The sequence below is a fragment of the Schistocerca nitens genome, chromosome 6 (assembly GCF_023898315.1).
Source record: "Schistocerca nitens isolate TAMUIC-IGC-003100 chromosome 6, iqSchNite1.1, whole genome shotgun sequence".
In the NCBI taxonomy this organism is placed as follows: Eukaryota; Metazoa; Arthropoda; class Insecta; order Orthoptera; family Acrididae; genus Schistocerca; species Schistocerca nitens.
In genome coordinates, this window is record NC_064619.1 from 597711862 (window position 1) to 597733505 (window position 21644).

The window sequence follows — 21644 nt, forward strand, 5'->3', positions numbered from 1 at the left end:
AATTTGCTATAACATGGCTATGTATGAGCATTTCGTCCCCACTGTGTGGCAGTGTAAGACAGTTCTAGATAAGTACCCTAAATCAGCAGTAGTCCATGGGTGTTTTCTAATATTATAGAACAAATGTTTATGCGTTTCCATTAAAAACAGAGGCAATTGTATTTTGGTGCTAAGATGGTGTTTTCGTTTGCGATCAGAGAACTGTAGCTACGATTGCATATTATGATAAGCAACCTGTGTGTTTTTCGTACTTGAAATCTGTATGTAGTTGGACAAATAATTTTATTTTAGTGCAATTTTCAGATTATCGGGACATTGAGCTAGCCCCTCCGTTTGGAAATATGTCCTTCATATTCTTTTGTTTACATTTTGTATATGATGAAATACGAAGTTACATTTACATATTACGAAACTGTGCAGTTAAGTGATACATTTCATTAAAGATATAGATAAAATGCGTCATGCTTAGTGTGCTTTGCTGTGCTAAAATGTCAGAAAATGTATCGTTGGTGGATTGTCATGCAACTGTAGGTATGCTCATGACAAAAGGTAACAGAAATAAAGCTTTGTTTCTGCCAGTCGATAACGTTCTTTAAATTTTGTTGATGCATCATCTTCTGCCCCCCTAAAATGGTGTATAAGCAGCTTCTTTTTTGTGTACAGCCTCATTTAGAACTAGGACCAAATGTCAAATTACTACTTAGCGTGTTAATGTCACATGTGTTTTGTGCTGTTATATTAGACTAATACAGATAATTTAGAGGTGAATATAGCATTGTAGCACTTAATTCGAAAGTCCAAAGTCATGCTTTCGTATCAATTGAGATGTGCAAATAACATTGTGACACCTGACATAAAGTGAGTGTGTGTGTGTGTGTGTGTGTGTGTGTGTGTGTGTGTGTGTGCGTCCGTGATCTCACCCTCCAGCTCACCCTGCAGCAACTAGACAACCCACACGTTTGACGTCATGCATACAGAACCTGACATGTGCATGCTGATATGAGATTTTAGAGCTCAAGGCCAGTCAAACAGTGCCAACTTGTACATTGCTATACCATTGTCTAAACTGGATTTGTTCTTAAAAACAAGCGATAAGCAATGCCATAATTCTAAAATAAAAGATACATATCAAAAAAATCTGTAAATAAAGATGATAGTAATTACATAACAATGAAGTTGATAAGAAAACACCTATATTTTCCTGTGTCCAACTATTGGAGATCCAGATCTCATGTTTGCTAATTTGGCGCTAGTCATAGGTAAGCTGGCGCCAAGTCTGTGTGCCGCCATGTACGATAACCAAGTGCTAATTTGGGCATAAGTGTTTTGGAATCACATTAAGCTGTGATGAATAAATAGCTAGATAGTTGCTTTAAAAACAAATTGTCAGTAAGCACCTTCTTCAGTCTTACTGGACCAAGCTGTCATTCTAATATTGCAGCCAACATGATATTAGACTAACAAGTAAGAAGTAGTATTGGTTACGAGGACAATATCTCATTGCTACATCTCAAAGTAAAAGACGTCAGTGAAAATGTTCAGATATAATTGCGACAGACTCAACTTTATCCTGTTGCCATTTCTGTGGAATTGGTACTTTTTTAGTAGTAAACTTCATAAATTTGTGACAGATGGTACGTGCTCCTTGTTTTGAATGTTTACCTCTGTTTGCAGGGCTTCTGACTGGACCATTACTGAAGAAATTCTCAATTCGTCAAGTGTCTGTCGGCGGGGGACTGCTCACTGTGGCTGGCATGATCCTCACGAGTTTTGCAAACTCGTTCACCTACATTATCATTACATACAGTTTGTTAGTAGGTCAGTGATATGGACTGTATTCTCCCTTAATATAATAGCCTTGAGCGTCTGTGCTGAAGCTCCTCACTGTATATATTTTATAGCTTCTAATTCTCTGCATCTCCCTTTCTTCCACTTTTCCTACTGTTCCTATTCCAACATTCTTCACTTATTTTCATCTTTCGTTCTACTTTCTCTTTTTCGTCTTTGTTGTTGGCCTAATGACTGTAGATGTTACGTATGATAAAGGGATTTTGTTAGAGTAAATGCTAAGATAATGTCAGGGTTTTGATCCTACCTTAATATGGCTTTACAGGGGGATTTAACTTTCTTGAATTAGGAAAATCCCATCGGGCGTATTTGTCTACATACCAAAGAAATTGAAGTATCAGCGGTCAGTACATTCCTATTGACGTAACGCATCTACATTTCGTAATATATTCTTTGTGTTAGCGCTATGCACCCGCCAGGTTAGCCAAGGGCGCTAATGCGGTGCTTGCTGGACTCGGTTAGGCGCGCCGGCCCCAGTCCTAATCCGCCCAGCGCATTAACGTCGAGGGCTGGTGTGCTGTCCAGCCTCGATGTGGTTCTTCGACGGTTTTCCACACCCCACTAGGTGAATGCCGGGATGGTCCCCACGTCCTGCCTCGCAGACATCTGCAAAATGCTGGCACTATTTCATGGCTTAAACTAGATACAGACACCTGGGGGTACACTAATTCTGTCTGCCTCGTGATAACTGGGTGTTGTGTGATGTCCTTAGGTTAGTTAGGTTTAAGTAGTTCTAAATTCTAGGGGACTGATGACCATAGATGTTTAGTCCCATAGTGCTCTGAGCCATTTGAACTAATTCCGTCCAAGGGGGGGGGGGGAGAGGTTTGCGACAGGAAGGGAATTTGACCACCCTCAGACACTAACATCGCCAAATCCATAGTAAAATGTTAGACCCCTTGCTGAAGTGGGACAAAGCCCCAAAGTAAATGAAGTGTTAGCGCCATTCCAAGATTGTATGTGCATGCTTGTTTCTTTTGAAATAAAAAATATTTCATAGTGCTATGCTCAAGCTACAATTTATCGCTAGTTCCTATCTTCATTCAGGTAGGTGATAGTCTCATGTAACAGGATTAATCATTGTTAAAAAACCATGTACATTTTGTCACAGTTTGTTTAAAGGCCACAGCTTATGTCCCTCCCCTTTCCTGGCCAATCTAGCTTGTGCTTTATTTTTAACAACCCTGTTCTCGGCGATGCATTATACCCCAGTTTCCATTGCTTTCCTCTTGCCCAGGTCTGGGTAGTGGTCTCGTCGCACCGTCTGGATTCCTGGCCGTCAAGGCCTACTTCGTGAAGTACCGCGGGCGCGCCGTCAGCTTGTCCATGGCGGGCGGCAACGTGGTCCTGATGGTGATGCCGCACGTGGTGCGGCTGCTGCTCGACAACTACGGCTTCCTCGGCGCCATGTTGGTCTTCAGTGGCGTGTCGATGCATGGGCCCTTGGGCAGCCTCCTCTTCCACCCGCTGGAGTGGCACGCCAAGCGCAGACCAATCGCCACCGAGCTGAGGCCGCTCCAGGGTGAAGTCCAGGAAGGCGCGGACAAGTCCGGTACCGAAGCTGGGAGTCCTCAGGAGCGGAGGACGAGGCGGCGCACCTCAACGGCCTCACTGGCCACCTCTGAGTTCGGGGATGTGAGTGACGCGCTACCTGATGACCGCGCGAGGCGGCGGCCCGTCACCAGCGAAGAGGATGGAAATGTCAACCAAGAGGGTGAGCACCACGCCAGTAAGGTGATCACTCAGTCAACTGTATGGAGGTGCTTGTTGTATCCACAAGGGGACTGGCCCTCTTCCATTTTATTTTACTGGTGCATAAATGGTGTGAAGCTGAATGCAAGGACATACACTCTTGGAAATTGAAATAAGAACACCGTGACTTCATTGTCCCAGGAAGGGGAAACTTTATTGACACATTCCTGGGGTCAGATACATCACATGATCACACTGACAGAACCACAGGCACATAGACACAGGCAACAGAGCATGCACAATGTCGGCACTAGTACAGTGTATATCCACCCTTCGCAGCAATGCAGGCTGCTATTCTCCCATGGAGACGATCGTAGAGATGCTGGATGTAGTCCTGTGGAACGGCTTGCCATGCCATTTCCACCTGGCGCCTCAGTTGGACCAGCGTTCGTGCTGGACGTGCAGACCGCGTGAGATGACGCTTCATCCAGTCCCAAACATGCTCAATGGGGGACAGATCCGGAGATCTTGCTGGCCAGGGTAGTTGACTTACACCTTCTAGAGCACGTTGGGTGGCACGGGATACATGCGGACATGCATTGTCCTGTTGGAACAGCAAGTTCCCTTGCCGGTCTAGGAATGGTAGAACGATGGGTTCGATGACGGTTTGGATGTACCGTGCACTATTCAGTGTCCCCTCGACGATCACCAGTGGTGTACGGCCAGTGTAGGAGATCGCTCCCCACACCATGATGCCGGGTGTTGGCCCTGTGTGCGTCGGTCGTATGCAGTCCTGATTGTGGCGCTCACCTGCACGGCGCCAAACACGCATACGACCATCATTGGCACCAAGGCAGAAGCGACTCTCTTCGCTGAAGACGACACGTCTCCATTCGTCCCTCCATTCACACCTGTCGCGACACCACTGGAGTCGGGCTGCACGATGTTGGGGCGTGAGCGGAAGACGGCCTAACGGTGTGCGGGACCGTAGCCCAGCTTCATGGAGACGGTTGCGAATGGTCCTCGCCGATACCCCAGGAGCAACAGTGTCCCTAATTTACTGGGAAGTGGCGGTGCGGTCCCCTACGGCACTGCGTAGGATCCTACGGTCTTGGCGTGCATCCGTGCGTCGCTGCGGTCCGGTCCCAGGTCGACGGGCACGTGCACCTTCCGCCGACCACTGGCGACAACATCGATGTACTGTGGAGACCTCACGCCCCACGTGTTGAGCAATTCGGCGGTACGTCCACCCGGCCTCCCGCATGCCCACTATACGCCCTCGCTCAAAGTCCGTCAACTGCACATTTGGTTCACGTCCACGCTGTCGCGGCATGCTACCAGTGTTAAAGACTGCGATGGAGCTCCGTACGCCACGGCAAACTGGCTGACACTGACGGCGGCGGTGCACAAATGCTGCGCAGCTAGCGCCATTCGACGGCCAACACCGCGGTTCCTGGTGTGTCCGCTGTGCCGTGCGTGTGATCATTGCTTGTACAGCCCTCTCGCAGTGTCCGGAGCAAGTATGGTGGGTCTGACACACCGGTGTCAATGTGTTCTTTTTTCCATTTCCAGGAGTGTAGATTTGCAGAAGCAGTTGCAGTTTTGCTGCCGAACACTGTACTTAAATGTGTGTGTGTGTGTGTGTGTGTGTGTGTGTGTGTGTCTCCACATCTCCTCCTAAACCACTGCACCGATTTGGATCAAGCCTGGCACACACATCCCTTACACTCCGCTACAGCGTGAAAAATTTCATTCTGGAAATATTCCTTACGATCAGGCAGCAGTCGCTGTGGGTGCAAGAAACACCTACTGATGATTGTTCGCGAGATACCACGCCATAAACAACAAATGCGGGGAAAACTGCCCCATTATGCATGAGTTACAAATTTGTTTCTTCTTTCCTACTCACTCTATTCGCGACATACTTTGCACACAGTATCCATATATGACAGTGAATAAATTTAAACAATTTCATTACTGACATGTGGAATAATCTGGTCTACTGCCGGATGTTTGTGTCGCTTTGGCACAATATTTCGGCCACGTAACTCGTCGCCTTCTTCAGGTGCTACCTGAGACGGCTGTGCCAGTCACATGTCAAGATCTCGCCGGGAAAGCCTGAATAAATTATATTGTTGTACGACAGATAGTTCAACAGATATGACGTCATAAACACCGAGGCATGTGAAACTTGCCGCATCATACATGTAGTTTTAGTAATGTATATTAATTCTTTGCTACTACGACGCTCCTTCAGTCGAGTCAGCTTAAGGAAATCCCTGACACCTGGCAGCGCTTTTGACAGCTTTCAAATGCAAAGCGCAAACGGCTGTAGGCGAATACGATAGCTGTCTGCAGAGCTATCAAGAGGCGTCGCCATAGAGACGTTTACGAAATCGCGTGGTAGACACGCGAAGCAGCTGCGCCCAGCATACAGAACCTGTCTGGGATCATGTTTCTTATTCTGTATCCTGGTCTTACACATTTGTACATTATGCATATTTCTTTCTAGTGGTGTTCCATTATTTCAAAGGCTTTTAACGAAAACATAGACAAGAAATTTTTTCGATATTCCACTAAAAATACAGTTAATTTTTTGTTTTTATTGCCAATAGAAAATTGGCAAAATGAATACCCCTGCAATATCTGGTTTGTCAGCTATTTCTTAAGATCTGAACTTTCGTGTTTCAATTAAATTTTATCTTAGCACAGATTCGTTATGCGACTTAGAACAGCACTGCAATATTTTTCGTGATTCTTAAAAACTTCTGACTCCAAATTTTCATAGTAGTTGAGCGTAATGAAATCGGAATACCTGGAGTCTGTTACTATCTTTTTCCAATATTTTTCGTATTAATTTTCAGAGTGAAAATTAACAATTGAACGTCACTTCCCTTTTGTTAACTGTGGCACGCTGGTAGACTTCAGAATCTTGAAAAACTCTACAGAATTTATTGGATAAACTACAATTCAAATAACTTTTTTTTCATCCATGTCTTGTATTCGTGGTTTATTTACAAAAATATCAACACATTGAATACTTTAACTTCATAACAACTCGATAAGGACATGACAATAACTTGATAGAAGCTCGTACAGATGTGGCTGAACGTATATTAAGCGGATCGTAACCAGTCGCTGCCAGAAATTGGGCTATCGTTGGAGACTCTGAGGCACCAGAGGTTCTCCCGTAATCCGATAGCGACAGTTACAGCGAACGGCATCGCCCAACCGCTAACGGCACGGCAGCAAGGCCCCCTGCGCTGACGCGCCACCCGCGCTGTGTGTGGATCAGAAGGGTAAAGAGAATAGCCGACTGCACCTCAACCAGTTCGTCACCAGTCGACTTCGTGCGAATTCTTACCCAGTTCTTACGGAGCTGTAGTCGAGCTGCTGTACGGCTCCAGTATAGAGTAGTTCAGTATCGTCTCCGTGCTGAAGTAACTTTCCCCACGGAAGTCGAACCTCCTCAGTGTCGTCTTAGTAGAGACGTAACTTTCCCCCCTGAAGTCATACCTCAGAGCTGACCTCCAGACCAGGTAAACTTGTGTCAGCATTTTCAAAGTGAAATTGAAGATGGAAGTTGGTGGTGAATATGAAATTTGTGACAATGACAATAAATTGTTGAAAAACCAAAGTGAAAACTTTTCTTATTGTTTACGCAGTCTGTCTGACTTCAAAAGAGTGTGATGGTTGTTGGAAAGTCAGTTAATGCAGACAGCTCAGTCGCTATGGCAGGAACTTCAGTTGCAACAAGTGGATGTTCTCCAGGAATATCTGTGCAAAGAAAGACATTAAGCACAGTACAGACAAAGAAAATATGAAATGTATTGTGGAAGAAAGGAGAGGTGAACCACGTAGAGCTACCCTTTCTTGGAAGAGAAGCTTTACCAGATGACATATGACGGCATGACTTCGTTTTATATTTCCTCCAGACATTTTGGAGTTGATCTCGGGAGAACCTACGCTTTATAGTATTCAAATGAATTTGGCTAAGACCTGCAATGCTACTGTAGAAGACATTTCGAAGTTTTTTAGGTGTCTGTATTCTTTCTTCTGTTGTAGCATTGAACTATACGAGAATGTGTTTCTGAAGTGTTGTACGCCCATTAATTGTATAAGACGGTATTACTATCAACAAATTTCAGCTAGTGAGGTGTTTCTTGTACTACCTACACAATTTATCAAATACCGGTACACAAGACAGCCTGAGATAGATACGATGTATTTTTATATATCTGAATGAAAGATTTGGTTCAATTCCAACGGAAGAGTCATTGACTATAGATGAACAGATGTATGCTACTAAAGCCAGGCACCATCTGTTTATGGCAGGTAAACCACATAAATATGATTGAGTTGTTTTTAATGTGGGTGTATGTGGGTATGCCTACAATGTGGAAATGTATGCAAGACGTGAACACGAATGGCATAAGAATCATGCGGCTCTTGATCTTGTTGTGGTTGCTAAATTATGCTGGAACTACCAGAGAATGTAAATCACAAAGTTTACTTCGATAATTACCATACATCAAGACTTGCATGTGAATTTCAAAGAGGATTAGAACAATAATTCCAGTGTCAGTGGCTGCGTTCTGCCTCATAACTCAAGCACCATCCCTACGGACATCATGCTTTTGGCGACGAGATTCTTTTGACCATTTCATCTTTTTAGGAAACTGCTTTGTTTCAGTAATCGATGTTATTGATACTGCGATCGCCGCCACCTCCCAGACTCTGGCCTTCAGCTGGCTGCTTATAATGACCTGCACTGCCAAATGCCTCGTCCGTAGATAAGCGTAGGATTCATTGTCACTGACGCGTGTGCTCGACGTGTAACAAACAGAAATATAACAATATATGTCTGAACAACTAATGGTTTCTTAACTGACGTTTCTCAGGCGGGAAACGTCAGCGCTTAATTCGGTTGATACTTTGTGACACTACACAGTTCCACAAAATTCTCGGAAAAAATAGAAAAAAATCGTCTTTGAAGATTGGGAGGTATCTCGGCACTGTGAAACACAAAATATTCTCACTCTATTAAAATAATCGTTGGCAGCTTAAGGTGCGCCGTAAAGATACTGTATTTGTAGGCTCACATCAGGTTTTTTAAAAATTTCTAGTTTAACTTAACATTTGTTAACAAGTGGAAATTCAAAGTAAAGTACTCATTAATTATTTTAACAAAAATAAGATCTCATTATTTTAATTACGGGTCTATGAAACTGAAATTTGATACAGAATGGAAATGTGCTATTTTTAAGTGAAACAGTTGTATTGATGAATACTGTTTAATATCTACAAACAAAACAGTAATTCATTTAATATAAATGTAACGTAAAGTCATACAGTAGGCAGGCGACCGTTATTATAACCAGTAGTTCTGCTTTCAGGCTGACTGGGTCCCAGTGTTAGAAGTCAAACACCTTGCAAGGAGCGACTTTATTGCTCATATCACGTGTTTCGGAATTTATCCGTCATCTAACATCCATGAGCGATTTATGCAAGTAGATACGTCGTTTCAAGTTGTATGTGAAACAGTCTACGAATGTTTTTCACATACAACTTGGAACACCGTATCTGCGTGCAGCAATCGCTATAGGAATTTGTTAATGGATAAATTCCGAAACACGTCATCTGAAAAATAGTCATTCCGTGTCTGATATTTTACTTTTAGCGTCGAAACCCAGCCATTCTGAATTCAGAGCTACTGATTAGTAATTTGTTTTCTATTAGATGATTCGAGTTTTGTACCGAATTAATTTCTTCTGAATAGTTGCATTTCCATGCAGTTACTAATTTTAAAAAAATGAGTTACTTTGTATAAAAGGATTGAAGGTATTCGTGCAATAACCAGATACGTCCAGTTCTTACCTATAATAAGGTTTTACTGCCTTCGCGTGTTCAGAAGTGCAATCCTTCCGCAAATTCCTGCAGATTCTAATGCTGGGCCATCGACAAGTGTCAGCGTGCGAACCATTCAGCGAAACATCATGAATATGGGCTTTCGGAGACGAAGGCCTACTTGTGTACCCTTGATGACTGCACGACACACTTTTACGCCTTGCCTGGGCCCGTCAACACCGACAACGGACTGTTGATGACTGGAAACACTTTCTCTGGTCGGACGAGTCTTGTTTCAAATTGTATCGAACGGATGGACGTGTATGGGTATGGAGAGAACCTAATGAATCCATGGATCCTGCAAGTCAGCAGGGATCTGTTAAGCTGCTAGAGGCTCTGTAATGGTGTGGGACGTGTGCAGCTGGAGTGATATGGAACCCCTGACACTTCGGGATACGATTCTGACAGGTGACACGTACGTAGGCATCCTATCTGATCGCCTGCATCCATTGATGTCCATTGTGAATTCCGACCGACTTGGCCAATTCCAGCGACACCCCATATGTTCCGAACTGCTACAGGGTGGCTCCAGGAGCACGCTTCTGAGTTTAAATATTTCCACTGACTGCCAAACACTCCAGACATGAACGTTATTGAGCATATCTGGGATGCCTTGCAACATGCTGTTCAGAAGAGGTCACCACACCTCGTACTCTTACGGATTTGTGGACAGCCATGCAGTATTCGTGATGTCACTTCCCTCCAGCACTACTTCAGACATTAGCCAAGTCCATGTCCCGTCGTGTTGCGGTACTTCTGCGTGCTCGCGGGGGTTCTACACAATATTATACAGGTGTACCAGTTTCTTTGGCTTTTCAGTGTATTTGTGGTTGAAGTTTCATGGAGTTATGTTATTTGGCTGTGAAACAGCATGCGAAAGTTATTTGCATCGTTACGTTTTGCGTTTCAGTGTATTTTTACGTATATTGCCCCAACTTTTTCACCGAGCGAGGTGGCGCAGTGATTAGACACTGGACTCGCATTCGGGAGGACGACGGTTCAATCCCGCGTCCGGCCATCCTGATTTAGGTTTTCCGTGATTTCCCTAAATCGCTCCAGGCAAATGCCGGGATGGTTCCTTTCAAAGGCCACGGCCGACTTCCTTCCCCGTCCTTCCCTAATCCGATGAGACCGATGAACTCGCTGTCTGGTCTCCTTCCCCAAAACAACCAACCAACCCAACTTTTTCGACTAACTTAAGGCCAGGTTTTCATTCAAATCAGCAAAAAGTAGGCAAATATTGGAATTTTTTGAGACAGTGAAAAGACATACGAAGAATCTGTTGGGGGGTTATGACTGATCGTACTTTGAACTCTATTCTCGATTTTCAATACAAAAAAAAGGCGCCCGAAATTATGGATTGATCCAGCACCTGCGAGTTTGCAGTAAGCAGACTGCGTGCACTGTAGCCCCTAGGGAGTTACGTAAAATCTAAAATGAATAACACAGTCTGTAATTCATTAAATTTGTAGGAGCTTTACCGAACCACAATGAAGTAATCTTAAATTTAACGTTATGGTGCCAACTTGAACTCTGACTTCGATTTTTCAGTGTTTACTTTTCTCTTTGTGGTTTCACAGAGATTAATTAATATCAACAAATCCCTTATATTGTGTATATAAGCTCCCAATAAAAGTGTTTAATTTTCGCAGGTCAAAGGTAAAAGTTTATAGGATGAACCGTTTTTATTTTATGCTGCTCGTAGTTTTGACAAATCGTTTTCGAGAAAACCTGGTTAAAGCTTATGGAAATCTTTTATAGGTATTATTAGCTCAATTTGCATAAAAATATGTATTATTATATATTTTTGATATAACTGGACACAAATCTGAAGCTAGATTTCCAAAATTCAAACGGCTAAACCAATATGGCGGACCAAAAATTGGGTTTTGACTAATTTTGACCAAAGTGTGACGAAGTAATACCGTGGCTTACATCTAGTCTGGTATTAGAAGACCGTATATCAACCCTTCCTCTAACTCTAAGTGTTCCTGGAGAGCAATTCCCTCGTTCTTCTTGTAGGAACACGCGAGGCAATACTGACCCAACGACGTATCTTAGAAGATAGATTAAAGAAAGACAGATCTACGTTTATGACATTTGTAGCTTTAGAGTAAACGTTTGACAATGTTGACTGGAATACTATCTTTGAAATTCTGAAGGTATCAGGGATAAAATACAGGGAGAGAGAGACTATTTACAACCAGTACAGAAACCAGACGTCAGATATAAGTCGAGGGGCATGAAAGGAAAGTAGTGTTTGAGAAGGGAGTGAGACACAGTTGTAGCCTAGCTCCTATATTATTCAACCTGTATATTGAACAAGCAGTAAAGGAAACGAAAGAGAAATTTAGAGTAGGAATTAAAGTCCAGGGAGAAGAAATGAAAGCTTTGAGGTTTACCTATGACAATGTAATTCTGTCAGGACAGCAAATAACTTGGAAGAGTTGTTGAACGTAATGGACAGTGTCTTGAAAGGAGGATATAAGATAAACATCAACAAAAGAAAAAAGAGGATAATGGAATGAAGTAGGGTTAAATCAGGTGACGCTGAGGGAATTAGATTAGGAAACGAGACACTAAAAGTGAAACCACCCCTTAGAAAAAATTATGAATTACTGTGCTGATGAATCTCTTAAGTTATTTGATTTTCAAACAGCTGAGCAGAACTGAACGTACTCAGACATTTCTCTCTTCACTTCTTCTGATCAACACTAAACTGGCACACAATATTTTTAGCGCAACGCAATCTGACTTTCAATAATCCCTTCAAAAGAATGGCCCTGACTAACAATAACCTATACCAGAATGAGATTTTCACTCTGCAGCGGAGTGTGCCCTGATATGAAACTTCCTGGCAGATTAAAACTGTGTGCCGGACCGAGACTCGAAGTCCAGTTGCACGGCGAGCTGTGAAAGGCACTCCATAGGTAGTTAGCGAAGTATTGTCGATATCTGGTATGCCCGGAAATAGCATGATGTCTTTCTTGCAAATAGATAAAGAATTGTTTAAAAAAAAAATAGAGCCAGAAGTCAAGTAAATTCTTGTGTCCGTCACGACAGAGGTAATGGACCGCATGTCCACGTATCCAGGTGACGGAGTTGGTTCGAGTCTTGGGGTAAAAGTCTCATCCGGAAACAATAGCGTGCGTGCAGATGTATGCTCCGGTGTAACTCGCAAGAGATAAGCCAGCATCTGCCGTACTAGGTGCCAAACCGGTTCCGCCTTTCCACAGCTGAGGCGGTGCTCGTCAGAATCTAATGTATTACAACCCACACAACTGGGAGATTCTGCCATGTGGATATTGTAGAGACGTTCTTGCATCACCAGCTTCCCATTAACAACTACGTACCATTGGGAAACAACATCAGAATCAAGCATGGCATCATGTACAGTCTTCCACACCACGCACCACCGTACGTCAGGATATTTTAATTCGACCACATTTAGGGGGCGGCGTTGCAGCATGTCATGATATAGGCGTCGAGTTGTGGCCATTTGTGGTGTCGTGAGCGCTACACTGCAATAACTTTGTTCTAAATAGAAACGTCCTATATAAAAGAGGGGCGCTGGGATGTCCTGTAGTGGCACCGGCGCTCTTAGTGAAGCAGGTCGTAGTGCCGTCAGAAGACTCGTGAGGCCCGTAGGACAACGGCGCAGCAGAAATAAATGTGAGCTAACACAGAGGGCAATGGCCCCTATCATGGACGTCAACTAGGCCGAGACCACCTTTTTCCTTGGGGAGGGTAAGAGATACGTATCTGATCTTCAGTAACATACCAGCGGTGACGAAGTATCCCAGCGCTGCCATAATGCTACGAGCCAAGGGTTCGGAATGGGTAGCGTTTGGGCGACATGCGGTATGCGGGACGCAAGGTATACATTGGCATAATACGCCCGCTGAACGATCACAAGCGCTGATTTGCAATTCCGGCCCTAATTTGGTTAAGAAGGCGTCGATAATTGAGCGTCGTCGCACGTCGCATGTCGTTCATGAAATCTAAGCCCAATCAGCGGACAGTATCACTGAAGCGTATGGGGCAATGTGTTCCTGCGGTAGCCCAATCCCGATGCTCAAGGCGACAGACTTGTCAACGTTGATTTGGCTACCAGAAGCTGTACCGTAGGTTGCAATCCAGTCCAAAGCCGCGGCTATATCGTCAACTCCACGTATGACGATCATCAAATCATCCGCATATGCGGTGCAGCGATAGATGGAGCCGCCGAACTGTATCCCAGTGAGCCTGTCTCGGGGACCACACAACAAAGGTTCTAAGGCCAATGTAAATAACAATGTTGATAATGGACATCCCTGTCGTACTGATCGGCGGATCGGCATGGGTGCCGTCAGACTTCCATTAACAAGAACTCGAGAAGTAGCCCCATGCAGAAGGCGTGTCAAGACTGTGATAAAGGGGTCGGGGTATTCCATGCACCGTAGAACGGCCGTGAGGAAAGTGTGGCCCACACGGTCAAAAGCCTGGCTAAAGTCGATAGACGCCAGGGCTGCCGGCAAACGTCTCACCCGTGCAGGCGAGATGAGATCTCTGTAACGACATAACGCAGTTCGGGATGTTGTTGGGTGCAATAGTGTGCCGTGAATACGTTCTGATAGCAGCCTCGAAAAGATTTTGAAGTCGCTGTTCAATAACGTTAAGGGGCGATAATCGCGGACATGATTCCGTCCCTTCGGATTATGGATGGGGACAATCAGTCCTTCCAAGAACGGTGCAGGCAACGGTATACCCGGGGACATCAATTCCTGACAAATTTCAACCCAACACGGTACCAACAGTTGTTTAAATTCTCGATAGAACTCTAATGGTAATCCATCGATTCCTGGTGATTTATGGGCATCACGTTTACCAATGGCGTTGAGCACTTCCCCTTCTGTCACTTCTCCCAGTAAGGTCGGTACCATGTCTGGTGGAACTGTACCGTGGACATGTGCTGAAACGGTATCTACCGTCGCCATATCAGGGAGCACTGCTGAATAAAGTTGAGCGTAATGCCCATAGAAGGCTTCTGCTATATCTGCTTGTTCTGCCACTTGTCCGTCGTCCGTTATCATGTCGGTTACCAGCGCCTTACGGCGCCAGCTGCGTTCTAGGAGCACGTGGTGCATAGATGGCCTTTCTGATTGTATCATGTATGGAGCACGCGACCGTATAACAGCGCCCTGTAAATGATGGCGTGCTAAGGAGACAAGCTGCGCTTTCGCGAGATTGACTATGATCTGCCTGTCAGGTGAGGGCTCCATAGCAAGACATTCCCGTAGGACGGCGTAATAATAGTTTTCCTTGTTCCTGCTCCATGCCGCCGCTTCCCGGCTGTAAGCCATGAAGGTGCGCCTAAGACCAAGCTTCGCACATTCAATCCACCAACTGAGGGTCGATCGGTAACGACCACGACGCTATAAGGACGCGTTCCACGACTCTTCGATAGCACCTTTACATGGCAGCTCGTCCAGATGGGCGACGTTCAGTTTCCAGGGGGGGGGGGGGGGGGGGGGGGCTACTGCGCCACACACGTGCAGGTTGGCGGGCAATGGTGAAAATACAGGCTGTGTGGTCGGTGAATACAGTGGGCCAGAGCTCTGCTCCTCTCGTCGCCGTCGAAAGGGTGCTTGTGACGTAAATCCTGTCCAACCGACTTGATGAACGACTTGTGTAATGGGTGTAACCAGGAGGTGGGCCATTGATGTGGCGCCACGTGTCGATCAGGTGGACGTCACGCACTAGCATTTCCAATTCCGCACACGGGACGTGATGTGACTGCTGATCAGACGGAGATAATGTACAGTTAAAATCTCCTCCGATCACCGTATCGTCTATGCGGCCCTTAAATAGACGCGTAATATCTTCCGGAAAAAAAAAAAAACCGGCCCGATCTCTCCGTCTCCCTGATCTTGAAGGGGCATATACATTGATGAGTCGTACACCGTTGACAGTTACTGCCATGGCTCTTGCTCTCGGTAAGTACAGTACGTCCGTAGCCGCCAAGCCGTCCCGTAGCAGGACAGCCACACCACAACCGGTAGAAGAGGCGTTGGAGATGTGGGCGGTATATCCGTTGAAATCAGGGAAACTAGCGACACATAAGTCCTGTAAGAGGGCCACGTCGATGTCCGCCGCATCGAGCATACGTTGTAGCATTGTCAGTTTATGTGGTGCCCTTATCGCGTTGATATTGATTGTGGTAAGACGAAAGGTGTGCTGCCTAGCCTCTTCACGTAGGCAGACGCCATTGCAATCAAAGATAACCGTAAGAGATGCCGGACACACCAAACCCGTTACAAATTACGAGTATTTCACGCTAGAAGTGGCATCCCCAATGCCACCCCTTCCCCTGTCACGCGTGCCCTCTCCAGGAAGTTCCTAGACATCGTACGACCACAGTGGGTGCAACACGATGCTGTGCAGCTGATCGGCACCTAAATCTCTCTCACGTACGTCGTCTTTGGTAGAGGTAGACGGAGCGCCATCCATCGACGCGACCTGCAGCATCTGTGGTGCAAGAAGTAACTGGGCACTCGTAGTATGGGCAAGTGAACCGTCTACGCCACTTAGATCCTCAGCAGGCGCAGCATCCATGCCGTCTGATGAGATGTCACCTTCTTGACCGGCCGTGTGTAGGAGGCAATCGTCAGAAGGGGTCCGCCGACGTCGCTTGCGTCGTCGAGGCGAACGTTGCTTTCGAACGTGGACATCCGTATCCGAATGTGGGAGGCAATCCAGCGTCGTATCACCTTCCGCTAGGAAAGCCGCGGTCGGGACAATGTTCGCGTCCACGTCCATCGCGTTCTGAATGTTACGTTGCGTCTGGATTCCGTGGGACTGTTGGTGCTGTGGAGGGGGCGACATATGGGTTGGCATCGGGAGTCCTTCCTCTTCCTCCCTTGGTACTTCTGACGTCGATGGATGTCTCTGATCGCCAGTTTCGTCCTCATCTATGGTGCGCATCGTCGTCTGAGCGTACGTGAGGGGCAGGATTGTCGTCCCCGTCGCGGAAACGGAGTCTCCCACTGATATCTCCGTAATTCTACGTTGGAAGCAGCTCAATCGAACATGACCTTCCTGGCCACATCCGGGACAGGTACGCGGTTGACCGTCGTACATGATTATTGCACGACAGCCTCCGATGTTCAAATGGGACGGCACATGTTTCTTGAGCTTAAGTTTAATTCGGACCACACCATTGTAGACCTTACACGTTGAGAAAGTTTACCACTTTTCTGCAACGTGGCTGATAACATTGCCATATGGTCGGAAGGCGTCCTTGACAACTTCCTCTGGGACCTCGAAGGGGAGCTCAAAAACCCTTACAGTCCTTACGCCCATGCCTGCATGATCCACCGTCACTACACCGATAAGCCCGTCAGAATCTTTGAATCTGAGTGAGTTCGAGTATTTAGACACTACTGTCACGCAGACCTCTGCACTGGTCATTTTAACATAAACCACGCTCGCCGTTATAGACAAATGTATTCCGACGACAGTCGCCGGATCTAAACGTAGATCGTCGCGTATGAACTGTTCTATTTCATAGGCTCGAGGACGCGCGTGGTCTGGTTCGAAAGTAATTTTGATCGTATCGTGGCTGCCCGCATCTCGTGGTCGTGCGGTAGCGTTCTCGCTTCCCACGCCCGGGTTCCCGGGTTCGATTCCCGGCGGGGTCAGGGATTTTCTCTGCCTCGTGATGGCTGGGTGTTGTGTGCTGTCGTTAGGTTAGTTAGGTTTAAGTAGTTCTAAGTTCTAGGGGACTGATGACCATATATGTTAAGTCCCATAGTGCTCAGAGCCATTTGAACCATTTTTTCGTATCGTGGCGCCATGTGTGTGCCATAGTCGCACTGAACTTGGAACAAATACAACACGCGCCGCGAGAAGGTAAACACAAGCAAGCGCTCACGGCCGCGCACGGCGGGGCGCAGCGGACGTCCTCTCCCCACCGCAGCAGAAAGCAGACTGCGTCACGCCCCGTCCTCACAGTCTTACTTCTGCCAGTACCTCGTCTACTACCTTCCAAACACAATTGAAGCTCTCCTGCGAACCTTGCAAAACTAGCACTCCTGAAAGAAAGGATATTGCGGAGACATGGCTTAGCCACGGCCTCGGGGATGTTTCCAGAATGAGATTTTCACTCTCCAGCGGAGTGTGCTCTGATATGAAACTTCCTGGCGTGTTCGCAGGAGAGCTTCTGTAAAGTTTGGAAGGTAGGAGACGAGGTACTGGCAGAAGTAAAGCTGTGAGGACTGGGCGTGAGTTGTGATTGGGTAGCTCAGTTGGTAAAGCACTTGCCCGCGAAAGGCAATGGTCCCGCGTTCGAGTCTCGGTCCGGCACACAGTTTTAATCTGCCAGGAAGTTTCAATAACCTATACCTTTCATGAACCACTTACCTCAAAAAAATCTTATTTATTCGAACTACTCCAATACAGCGAGCGCCAATACTGCCAGCTAAATAAAAGATTCTAACTGCTGAAGGCACTAAATACTGATAGGCACAGTTAGGAAATGAAAGATTTTGATAGAGAACAAACAATGTATTTACCTTAAAAATGTTCAATATATATATATATATATATATATATATATATATATATATATATATATCAGTTCATGATATCCAGTATTACAAATTTATTCTTCCTGATGAAAGAGTCCGCTCTCAAAATACTGCCATCTCTCTCCCCACATCCACCACTGCTGGCGGCTCACCTCAAACTGCGCAACGCTGCGCGCTGTTCACATCCAACTGCCCAACACTACAATAGCAAATATTCCAACAATGTAAACCAGCCACAGACTGCAGACAGCACAGTGAGTGATTTTCATTCAGAGCGCTAGGTGGCGTTACCAACATAAAAACCTAAACAGCCTACTTACAAATGCTGTACGTGAGTGTTGCTATTCCGGCAGCAAAATAACTGATGATGGCAGAAGTAAAGAGGATATAAAATGTAGACTGGCAATGGTAAGAAAGGTATTTCTGAAGAAGAGAAATTGGCTATCATTTAATATAAATTTAAGGGTTTGACAGTCTCCCCTGAAGGTATCTGTCTGAGAGTGTATCCATGTATGGAAATGAAACATGGGCGATAAGACATAAAAGAAGCTTTTGAAATGAGGTGCTACAGAAAAATGTCGAGTATTGGATGGGCCGATCGCGTAGCTAATGAGCAGGTACCCGTGGTCTAGGGGTAGCGTCTTTGATTCATAATGAAAACGTCTTCGGTCCCGGGTTCGATCCCCGCCACTGCCTAAATTTTGATAAATAATCAGCATTGGCGGCCGAAGACTTCCGGCATAAGAAGTCAGGCTCATTCTGCCAACGGTCTTGTCAAAGAGGGCGGAGGAGCGGATAGAGGTTCAGGGCACTCTCTTGTCCAATGGGTGGGAAATTGCCCCTAAAGGCGGAGGAATCAGCAATGATCAACGACATGAGGATGCAGAAGGCAATGGAAACCACTGCATTAAAGACACGTAACGTGTATCCACAGTACATGTGGCCTGTATGATGATCTCTCCATTGGCAAAAGATTCCGGAATAGTCCCCCAATCGGATCTCCGGGAGGGGACTGTCAAGGGGGAGGTTACCATGAGAAAAAGATTGAATAATCAACGAAAGGATAACGTTCTACGAGTCGGGGCGTGGAATGTCAGAAGCTTGAACGTGGTAGGGAAACTAGAAAATCTGAAAAGGGAAATGCAAAGGCTCAATCTAGATGTAGTAGGGGTCAGTGAAGTGAAGTGGAAGGAAGACAAGGATTTCTGGTCAGGTGAGTATCGGGTAATATCAACAGCAGCAGAAAATGGTATAACAGGTGTAGGATTCGTTATGAATAGGAAGGTAGGGCAGAGGGTGTGTTACTGTGAACAGTTCAGTGACCGGGTTGTTCTAATCAGAATCGACAGCAGACCAACACCGACAACGATCAGGTATACATGCCGACGTCGCAAGCTGAAGATGAACAGATAGAGAAATTGTATGAGGATATTGAAAGGGTAATGAAGTATGTAAAGGGGGACGAAAATCTAATAGTCATGGGCGACTGGAATGCAGTTGTAGGGGAAGGAGTAGAAGAAAAGGTTACAGGAGAATATGGGCTTGGGACAAGGAATGAAAGAGGAGAAAGACTAATTGAGTTCTGTAACAAGTTTCAGCTAGTAATAGCGAATACCCTGTTCAAGAATCGCAAGAGGAGGAGGTATACTTGGAAAAGGCCGGGAGATGCGGGAAGATTTCAATTAGATTACATCATGGTCAGACAGAGATTCCGAAATCAGATACTGGATTGTAAGGCGTACCCAGGAGCAGAAATGGACTCAGATCACAATATAGTAGTGATGAAGAGTAGGCTGAAGTTCAAGACATTAGTCAGGAAGAATCAATACGCAAAGAAGTGGGATACGGAAGTACTAAGGAATGACGAGATACGTTTGAAGTTCTCTAACGCTATAGATACAGCAATAAGGAATAGCGCAGTAGGCAGTACAGTTGAAGAGGAATGGACATCTCTAAAAAGGGCCACCACAGAAGTTGGGAAGGAAAACATAGGTACAAAGAAGGTAGCTGTGAAGAAACCATGGGTAACAGAAGAAATACTTCAGTTGATTGATGAGAGGAGGAAGTACAAACACGTTCCGGGAAAATCAGGAATACAGAAATACAAGTCGCTGAGGAATGAAATAAATAGGAAGTGCAGGGAAGCTAAGACGAAATGGCTGCAGGAAAAATGTGAAGACATCGAAAAAGATATGAATGTCGGAAGGACAGACTCAGCATACAGGAAAGTCAAATCAACCTTTGGTGACTTTAAAAGCAACGGTGGTAACATTAAGAGTGGAACGGGAATTCCACTGTTAAATGCAGAGGAGAGAGCAGATAGGTGGAAAGAATACATTGAAAGTCTCTATGAGGGTGAAGATTTGTCTGATGTGATAGAAGATGAAACAGGAGTCGATTTAGAAGAGACAGGGGATCCAGTATTAGAATCGGAATTTAAAAGAGCTTTGGAGGACTTACGGTCAAATAAGGCAGAAGGGATAGATAAAAATGGTTCAAATGGCACTATGGGACTCAACATCTTAGGTCATAAGTCCCCTAGAACTTAGAACTACTTAAACCTAACTAACCTAAGGACATCACACACACCCATGCCCGAGGCAGAATTCGAACCTGCGACCGTAGCAGCCCCGCGGTTCCGGACTGCAGCGCCATAACCGCACGGCCACCGCGGCCGGCAGGATAGATAACATTCCATCAGAATTTCTAAAGTCATTGGGGGAACTGGCAACAAAACGACTATTCACGTTGGTGTGTAGAATATGAGTCTGGCGATATACCACCTGACTTTCGGAAAAGCATCATCCACACAATTCCGAAGACGGCAAGAGCTGACAAGTGCGAGAATTATCGCACAATCAGCTTAACAGCTCATGCATCGAAGCTGCTTACAAGAATAATATACAGAAGAATGGAAAAGAAAATTGAGAATACGCTAGGTGACGATCAGTTTGGCTTTAGGAAAAGTAAATGGACGAGAGAGGCAGTTCTGACGTTACGGCTAATAATGGAAGCAAGGCTAAAGAAAAATCAAGACACTTTGATAAGAATTGTCGACCTGGAAAAAGCGTTCGACAATATAAAATGGTGCAAGCTGTTCGAGATTCTGAAAAAGTAGGGGTAAGCTATAGGGAGAGACGGGTCATATACAATATGTACAACAACCAAGAGGGAATAATAAGAGTGGACGATCAGAACGAAGTGCTCGTATTAAGAAGGGTGTAAGACAAGGCTGTAGCCTTTCGCCCCTACTCTTCAATCTGTACAGCGAGGAAGCAATGATGGAAATAAAAGAAAGGTTCAGGAGTGGAATTAAAATACAAGGTGAAAGGATATCAATGATACTATTCGCTGATGACATTGCTATTGTGGTGTTACTGCCAGACACCACACTTGCTAGGTGGTAGCTTAAATCGGCCGCGGTCCATTAGTACATGTTGGACCCGCGTGTCGCCACTGTGTGATCGCAGACAGAGCGCCACCACACGGCAGGTCTCGAGAGACGTACGAGAACTCGCCCCAGTTGTACGACGACGTTGCTAGCGACTATACGGACGAAGCCATTTCTCTCATTTGCCGAGAGACAGTTCGAATAGCCTTCAGCTAAGTTAATGGCTACGACTTAGCAAG

General features: G+C 45.5%; 1 protein-coding gene across 3 annotated transcripts in view; it reads left to right on the forward strand.

The window, feature by feature from the left end:
- Positions 1 to 21644, forward strand: part of LOC126262624 (monocarboxylate transporter 1-like) — a 171123-nt gene that overhangs the window by 127764 nt on the left and 21715 nt on the right. For all 3 annotated transcript variants that reach the window (XM_049959381.1, XM_049959380.1, XM_049959382.1), the window contains exons 4-5: positions 1675 to 1818; positions 3086 to 3562. In XM_049959381.1, the coding sequence (XP_049815338.1) occupies positions 1675 to 1818; positions 3086 to 3562 (621 nt within the window). The remainder of the gene's footprint in view (positions 1 to 1674; positions 1819 to 3085; positions 3563 to 21644) is intronic.